The 8756-nt window shown below is 39.6% G+C and overlaps 1 protein-coding gene across 1 annotated transcript; it reads left to right on the top strand.

The window, feature by feature from the left end:
- Positions 1–251: 251 nt before the first annotated feature.
- LOC120223487 (endogenous retrovirus group K member 21 Rec protein-like) lies at positions 252–7561 on the top strand. The gene is made up of 3 exons (XM_039221658.1): positions 252–332; positions 5473–5708; positions 7354–7561. Exons 2-3 carry the CDS (start codon positions 5508–5510, stop codon positions 7384–7386), a joined length of 234 nt encoding a protein of 77 aa, XP_039077589.1. The 5' UTR covers positions 252–332; positions 5473–5507; the 3' UTR covers positions 7387–7561.
- The last annotated feature ends 1195 nt before the right edge of the window (positions 7562–8756 follow it).

The raw sequence follows: 8756 nt of genomic DNA, 5'->3' as shown, positions 1-8756 counted from the left end.
TAATGATCCGCTCTCATACGAGGGAACTTGCCCTCTTTTATAATATGGATGAGGCTGGAGTTCTTGGCAGGCTTCTTAGTAAACATGTTGTGGTCATTTCCTCCCTTTGTTCCCCCCGTCCTTGGAAAAAGAATGCGTTTCTTTGATTTTGGTATGTGTCCAGCTACCGGGGTATAAAAATAAACCGCACGAAGGCTCGGGGAGAATTTTCCCCCTCCGGCCGGAGTTGTGTCTTTGTCTGTCTTTTGCGTGTCTTGTCTTTGTGTCATTTCGTTCGCAACATCTGGCCCCCAAAGCGGGGAAAGAAGCAGAGGGCGAACGAAACCGAAAAGGTGAGTACCCCGCGGGGATTGTAGATCCAAGGCAGGGGAACTTTTGGGAAAATTATGGGGAATTCCCCATCAGCAAAGGCACAATACATGGAGGTAGTCAAAGGACTTCTCCACTCCATCGGGGTGAAGGCATCTAGTCGCCGTTTATATGAGTTATTTTACCTTGTGGAGCAGCATTGTTATGGGTTTAAGTGCCAACCCAAAGTACAATTAAACTTAAAGGAATGGAAATTAATACAAAAGGAATTACCGCGACAACATCAGAAAGGTAACATAATTCCTTTGAAATTGTGGACTCTATGTAGTTTTATCACTCTAGCACTTGCATTGCTTTCTACAGATAGTGAAACTAAATCTATAAAATCTGAGGTGATTTATGAGGAACTCCCTAAGGAAAAACAAAAAGAATCAAATGCTGCCGCTTTAAATGACGCTTCTGCAGCTGCCGCTTTGCATTCCAGGGATGGGGAATCAGATACCGAATCTGATAGTTCTAGTGAGTCCTCCTCGTCGTCTGACGGGAACAACGAAGTTGATAAAGTGACCCAACTTTTTCAACAATGGTGGAAAACACAAAATGAAGGAACAAATTCTCAAAAGTCATGATTGGGTCCCACCAAAAGTAATAAATACCTCACAGATACTGAATAGTCAAAGCTGTAATTGTAATTGGTGCTTGTGTGACGATGCTACATGTACTGTAACACCCCCATCCCTTACTCCTTAAAAACCCTATTTGCTATTGTTCTTCGCTTCATCTTACTGCCACGACACTAATAGGCAAATGAGCCCCTGCTCGAGATTGTAATAAAGACCCTTTTGTATTTGCATCGGTGTCGGCTCCTTGGAGGTCTCTGGGAACTCGCAAATCGGACACAACATTAGCTCTCCCGGGATTCCCCAGAACCCCCGAGCTGGAGAGTCATCCAGCTGGTAAAAATCTCTTTCTGTTGTGTTTATCTGTGTAACTGGTCTCGATACAAATCTATATTAGGCGACCAAAGGTGGTTAAGGCGGACGCGCTGGGGGGGCCACGGTCGCAGGAGACCTGGAAGACGTTCCAGACTCCTTCTGTATCGGAGGGGAAAAAATGTCCAGTGGACTGCCTCTAACCTGTATTCTGTATTGGTTCAGAGGGACAGGGCAGGTTGTGCCCAGGATCCAACCTAAAGCCTTCGTCCCAGTTTGTTTCTTTTCCGCAACGCCGCCATCCTGGTTTCAGTTTCATTTCCCCGCGCAGCGAACTTTGTTATCTGTCTCTCTATGTGTGTCTATGACTATCAGTTGTGTCTGTTGGACTTTTATTACTGGGCGACTAAGACTGGCAAAATGAGACAGACACCCTCTAAACCCCTGGACCTATTATTGCTCACTCACTTCAAGGATATCAGAGCTCAAACACACAATCTCTCCGTGAAAAAAATTTTTCTGTTCCCAGGTTCCTATTGCCAAGTTCCTGCTCTGCATTCGCGAATGACCTTCTGCTTGGACACAGCCTTGTGTGTGCACGTAGGCTGTCTTAACCTTGAGTCTACTACTTGGTCAGCACCCTGGCTCGTTTACAAGCTTAGGATGTTCCGGCTCGGAATGCATCCTACGATTAGGGACAGTCAGCCTGGGACAGGCCCTTCCTTCATTGTCAGCCTGGGACAGTAACCCCTTTGTTTTCCAACAACCCTTAAAAATGACTACTACATTAGGAATAACCAAACCTTTAATGGTGTCAGATTTACGCTCTACAACTTCAGGAAGTGCTGCTGCTGATTTGCCTCTCACTGAAAATGTTCTTTTGTCTCTGGGAGGTGGCTTTTATAAATTAAGAACCAACATATTTGGCCCATTGCCTAAAGGCACCTTTGGCTTAATATTGGGCCGCAACAGCACAGCTTTAAGAGGTCTAACTATAATTCCTGGAGTAATAAACTCTGATTTTGTTGGAAAAAATTTAATCATGGTTTCTACTTCTATTACGCTTTCACTATTGGCTGGAGAATGTATAGCACAAATACTTCTTTTATCTTATCTTCCCTTTTCTACGCTTCCTAATGAAAGGTCAGGAGGTTCTGGAAGTACTGGGCAACACATATTTTGGGAGATACTCATCAAGGATTCTAACCGTACAAAAAAGGAACTTTGAAGGGTTAATAAACACAGGGGCAGATGTTTTGGTCATTTCCTCTCAACAATGGCCCCAGGACTGGAACAAAGAAAAAAGTCCTCTAATGCTGACAGGATTAGATTCTATTACAGATGTTTAAAAAAGTACTCGTCCTTTACAATGCCAGTTTCATAATAAAAAAAACAGTTTTTGTCACTTTTTATATTGTTAATATACTTATTAATATATGGGGAAGAGATCTTCTCTCTCCCATGGGGGCTTCTGTAGCCATTCCGTCGGAAAACTACTGGCCACTACTCAAATTCCTCGAGCACTCCCTTTAAAATGGATAATTAATACTCCTAAATGGATTGAACAGTGGCCATTACCAAAAATAAAACTCGAGGTCTTAGAACAATTAGTATCAGAGCAACTTCAACTTGGCCATATAGAGCCCTCTACTCCCCCTTGGAATTCTCCTGTGTTTGTTATAAAAAAAAAATCTGGAAAATGAAAAATGTTAACTGATTTTTAAAAAATTTTTTTAATGTTTTATTTATTTCTAGGAGAGAGAGAGAGACAGCGTGCGCAGGGGAGGGTCAGAGAGAGAGGGAGTCACAGACTGAAACAGGCTCCAGGCTCTGAGCTGGCAGTCAGCACAGAGCCCGACGCGGGGCTCTAACCCACGAACCACGAGATCATGACCCAAGCGAAAGTCGGACGCTTAACCGACTAAGCCACCCAGGCGCCCCAAATGTTAACTGATTTAAGAGAAGTTAATAAATGTATTAAACCTATGGGAGCCTTACAATTGGGCCTTCCTTCTCCCACTCTTATTCCTCATAATTGGTCTTTAATGGTACTAGATCTTAAAGATTGTTTTTTTTTTTTTTTTACCATTCCTTTACAATTACAAGATAAAGATAAATTTGCTTTCACGGTTCCTGTTCTTAATCACACTCAACCTGTTAAGCGCTACCAATGGACAGTCTTACCACAGGGAATAATAAATAGTCCTACCTTATGTCAAGAGTTTGTAGCTCATTCTTTACAGTCTATCCGTCAAGAGTATCCTAATTATATTCTCTATCATTATATGGATGATCTCTTATTGACAACTCCCAGTATTAATGAACATAATAAATTCTTCTTAAAGGTACAGGAAGCTTTAAAACAATATAACTTACATATAGCACCAGAGAAAGTTCAAAAGGATTTTCCCATTTCTTATTTAGAAACAATATTAAAACAACACCAAATCCAGCCTCAAAAATTACAAATTAGAAGAGACCATTTAAAAACTTTAAATGATTTCCAAAAATTATTAGGAGATATTAATTGGCTACGCCCAGTACTTGGGATTCCTACTTATCAATTACAACACTTATTTTCTACTTTAAAGGAAGACACAGCTTTAGATAGTCCCCAAATCTTAACTCCTTTGGCTTTACAAAAACTTCAATTTGTTGAACAAAAATTAAATAATGGTTTTTTAACATATATTTCTGCTTCTCAACCTATTTCATTCATAATATTTCATACCTCTCATTCTCCATCTGGTGCGATTACTCAAAAAAAAAAAAGAAGTAATAGAATGGGTTTTTTTACCCAACAGTTTCTCCAAAAAATTAACTACATATATGGATAAATTGGCATTTCTTATACAAAAGGGTCACAATCGTATTCTACAATTATCAGGAAAAGAACCACACCAAATTGTTACTCAATTAACAAATACTCAAATATCTTTATGCTTACAATTTAATGAAAATTGACAGATTTCCCTTGCTTCATTTCCTGGTTCATTTTCTAATCATTATCTCTCATCTAAATTCATTGATTTTCTTCAAACTAACCCCATGATACCTCAATCTCCGATTTCAAGTGTTCCAGTTAAAGGACCCACTGTTTTTACTGATGCAAATAAAAACACTGCTGGATATTGGACTTTTGAACGTTCTAAAGTCCTTCCCCATTCGTTCTCCTCTGTACAGCCTGCTGAGTTGTGGGCTATTTATTTAGTTTTGCAAAATTTTCCTCAACTTCCTGTTAATATTGTTTCAGATTCTCAATATGTTGTTCTCTCTTGTCTACAGCTTCCTCAGGTTTCACTGCCTATAACTCTTAAGACAGTTATTGATAAATTGTTTTATCAGGTACAACAATCGCTCTTGCGGCATTCAAAATCAATTTTCTTTACTCATATCCGTACACATTCCGCCCTTCCTGGACCCTTGTCATTTGGAAATGATACAATTGATGCATTACTTTATCCTATAGAAGCACCAAAACAAGAGCATCATCTGCAACATACTAACTCTAAAGGATTAAAAAAATCTTATGCTATTACTCAAAAACAAGCTCAAAATATTGTTCACTCTTGTTCCATATGTGCGCCTTTTACCTTACCATTTACCCCACCAGGTGTCAACATAAAGAGGATTACAAGCAAATCAGATATGGCAAATGGATGTAATTTTTATTTCATCTTTTGGACAACAAAAATGCGTCCATCATACTATAGATACATGCACGCATTTCCAATGGGCTACTGCATTACATTCTGAAAAAGCTGACACTGTTATTACTCATTTATTGTCTTGTTTTTCAATTATGGGAGTACCAATTGAATTAAAAACTGATAACGCACCTGCCTACCAATCTGCAAAATTAGCTCATTTTTTATACCAATATCATATAACTCATACTTTTGACATCCCTTATAATAGTCAAGGACAAACTATCATTGAAAAAACTAATCATACTTTACGTGAATATATTAAAAAAAAAAGGTGGGGGGAAACAGGAGAGATTCATGAAACCAAAAGACATCTTGAATAAAACCTTACTTACTTTAAATTTTCTGAATATTTGGAGCAAAGAAAATCTATCAGCAGCAGAATTGCATTTTCGAAGGAAAGAAGAGGATAGGAAGATCTTGAATACACTCATTTGGTATAAAGATAAAGAGAAAGGTTGGATTCCAGCATCACTGATATATTTGGGACGAGGTTATGCTTTCATATCTGTTGATAATTTTAGGTTTTGGGCCCCAACTCGATTGATCAAGATTCATAATGGATGACCGCTTTGTGCGAAAATTTGAAGAGCTTTCTGCACAGTGGAGCTTTACCTTCCCTAACCGATCTGCGTCCCCTCCAACATGGGGGCAACTGAAGAAGCTTACACAGGAGGCTGAGAAAACTCTCACTAATGCTGGTCAACCTTTTAATTCTACTAATCTGCTGTTGGCTATGTTGGCTGTAATTACCTGTCAGGTAATGTATGCGCAAGCGATAGAATATACTTATTGGGCTTATGTTCCTAATCCTCCTATTGTGAGAGCTGTCTCTTGGGGTGAACCTGAAGTACAGGTATGCACCAATGAAACTGCATTCTTCCCACCACCCGTGTGTGGAGGAATTGAACATTTATATCATCATATTAATCAATATAGCATAAGTAATGTTACTGTTGCAGTGGAGGGCCTCCCCTTGAACATTGGAGGACATCCCTTTTGCCTCTCTACAAGAAAGCATAATCATCACTCTTATAATACTTGGGGGGTAAAATATAATAATTATCATCCTGCTGTCTTTGCTGTGCTTGTTTCCACCAGGGGATTCAACACCTCTATGACCCCGATGAGTCACCATCCTGATACCTTTATACCATTATGCCCTTCTAATTTTTTTATTCCTTCCTTAGAATCTTTGGAATGGGAAAGTTGCCGAGGTCATAGGCCTTTTAAGGTCATGAACTATTCTGGATTTGTTATTGTAGATTGGAGCCCTGATTATGGCCAAATTTTAGAAAAATGGTCTAACAAAACTCTCAAATGGCATCAAATTAATGGTACTTTAACGGGTAATGGTAATGAAACCATAAAATGGCAGCCGTTTGCACTCGTTCCCCCTCAGTTGCAATTGTTAAGGTATCCCCACCTTCAAGGGAAAATTTGGAAATTATGGACAGTTTCAGGGAATCTCACTATATGGTCGGGAAACTATACTTTGAATATGACTAACAGTTCAGGTCCCTTTCATGTTAACTTGCATGTTAATAAATCTTATTTTGCTATGGCTTGTCTAAAATACCCCTTTGCATTGTTGTATGGGAATTGGACTTGAAATGCTTTAGAAGGATCTATATCATGTAATCATTGTAATTTAACACAATGTGTAAATCAGTCATGGTGGAAAAATTTTGAACCACAAACCAACAACTCTAATTTTTCATTGGTGGTTGTTAAAACTCGAACCGAAGTATGGCTACCTGTAAATTTGACAAGACCTTGGTCGGACTCTTTTACTGTATCTCATTTGGTGGCTGCTGTACAGACCTTACTTCACCGATCCCGACACATGCTTGGAGTAATCATAGCTTCAGTTCTTGCAGTGGCTTCGGTTACTGCAACCGCTGCCGTGGCCGGACTTGCTTTGCATCAAAGAATCCAAACAGCACACTTTGTACAGGAGTGGTATAAAGACTCTCACTTATTATGGCAACAACAACGAAATTTGGATACACAACTTACAACTGATGTACTCAATCTTCAACATACTGTTTCTTGGCTTGGGGATCAACTAACTGTCTTATCCACAAGAAGTATGTTAAAATGTGATTGGAACTCCTCTCAATTATGTATAACTTCTGTGCCTTTTAACATGAGTGATGGTTGGGAAAAGGTGAAACTGTCATTATCAGGTCTTCAAAACCTAACTAAGGAAATTATGGAGTTAGAGCAGCAAATTTTGTCTACATTTAGCAAAACGCTACCTGACATTACTGGGTCTAATCTGTTAAAGGATTTACAGGAAGGGGTAGATAATTTGAATCCTCTTGGGCATGTGTCTACCCTAATTGGAACTACTTTTGGAAATACCTTGTTCATAATACTCTTATGCTGTGTTATTATTCTAGTCTTCCGGTGCTGGCGATGAAGGCAACAACTAAAAAAGGATAGACAACGCGTTCTTGCTGCCTTACAGCTTGCTACTACTTCTCAGAAAAAAGGGGGAGATGTAGGAGCCCGACAGTGACCACGAGAAAGAATGGTTAAGGAAGCAGAGCATGCTTGCAAACAGGATGTTCTGCCAAGAAGCCTGCACACAATATCCAAGGTTAACGATCCGCTCGCCCTCCCTGAAAATAGGGAAGAGGCTGGAGTTCTGGGCAGGCTTCTCAGTAAACATGCTGTGGTCAGTTCCTCCCTTTGTTCCCCCCGTCCTTGGAAAAAGAATGCGTTTCTTTGATTTTGGTATATGTCCAGCTACTGGGGTATAAAAATAAGCCGCACGAAGGCTCAGGGAAAATTTTCCCCCTCCGGCCGGAGTTGTGTCTTTGTCTGTCTTTTGTGTGTCTTGTCTTTGTGTCATTTCGTTTGCAACACATCTGGATCCAAATGTAATCCTTATGCTGAGATCAGGTGGCTTAAGTGTCCCATGTGAGTTAAGCAAACTGCAATTTTTCTTTGGAAACTTTATGTCCCTTTAAGGCCAAAATTTTCAACAGGTAGAAGAGGTTTGATAAGGGGAGCAAAGTTGCAAATCGTGTATATATTACAACAAAGTAGAGGCCACAGAAAATTTTCTATCGTCCAAGTCAGCTTCTAAGGTTTGTGAAAAGAATTGTCAGTGAAACCCTGAGGCCTTACTGTCCAGATGTAGTTTCTTCTTTCCAAGTGAAAGCAAAAGATGTTGGCTATCCTTATCAACTGGAATACTAAAAACATAACACATAGGTCAATGATAGTGAAAAATGTGCTTTTAGTGGGAAGATATTTGCAGCACAGAGTGTTTAGGAACAACAAGGTACCAAAGGATAACAATCGTATTATTGCTCAGAGGTCCTAGAAAAACCACCATCGTTTCGCTCGGGGTTATTTCACAGGTAAAATAGGGATATTACAGGAACTAGCACAGGGGATAATGAGGGCCTGAAATTTGTAGTCTTCTATTATGGGTCTGATGCCTTAGAGAGCTTCCATGTTTCGAGGGTATTGATTATTTATGGAAGAAGGTTTTGAGCGATCTCTTTGAATCCTAATAGCAGGTGCACTGTGAATTCTGCCAATATCAGCTGAGGATTTTGCCCATAAAGAAATGGTACCTGATTCAACAAGAATAAATAAGCAGTGTCCCCAGACTCAGCTATAGTGTCAGAGATAGAACTAATAAAGATGCCAAAGGATCATTTAATTCTGCTGGTTGGCTATTTTGATGACTATTGTCAAATTCTAGAGTTATTTCCCCTTCTGGGAGAAAGAAATTCTGGCATGATGTTTCTCGAAGATATCTCAGCCCAAAAAATTAACAAGGTACAGT

Source organism: Hyaena hyaena, unplaced genomic scaffold, assembly GCF_003009895.1.
Source record: "Hyaena hyaena isolate Hyena2069 unplaced genomic scaffold, ASM300989v1 scaffold_993, whole genome shotgun sequence".
NCBI lineage: Eukaryota > Metazoa > Chordata > Mammalia > Carnivora > Hyaenidae > Hyaena > Hyaena hyaena.
This window is presented reverse-complemented; position numbering and strand designations above follow the sequence as displayed.

Excerpts from the sequence above, each read along its gene's own strand:
- LOC120223487 (XM_039221658.1), top strand. The coding sequence starts at position 5,508 with ATGGATGACCGCTTTGTGCGAAAATTTGAAGAGCTTTCTGCACAGTGG. Across the intron at positions 5,709-7,353 it reads TGGCTGTAATTACCTGTCAG|TCTTCCGGTGCTGGCGATGA; the intron begins GTAATGTATGCG and ends TTATTATTCTAG.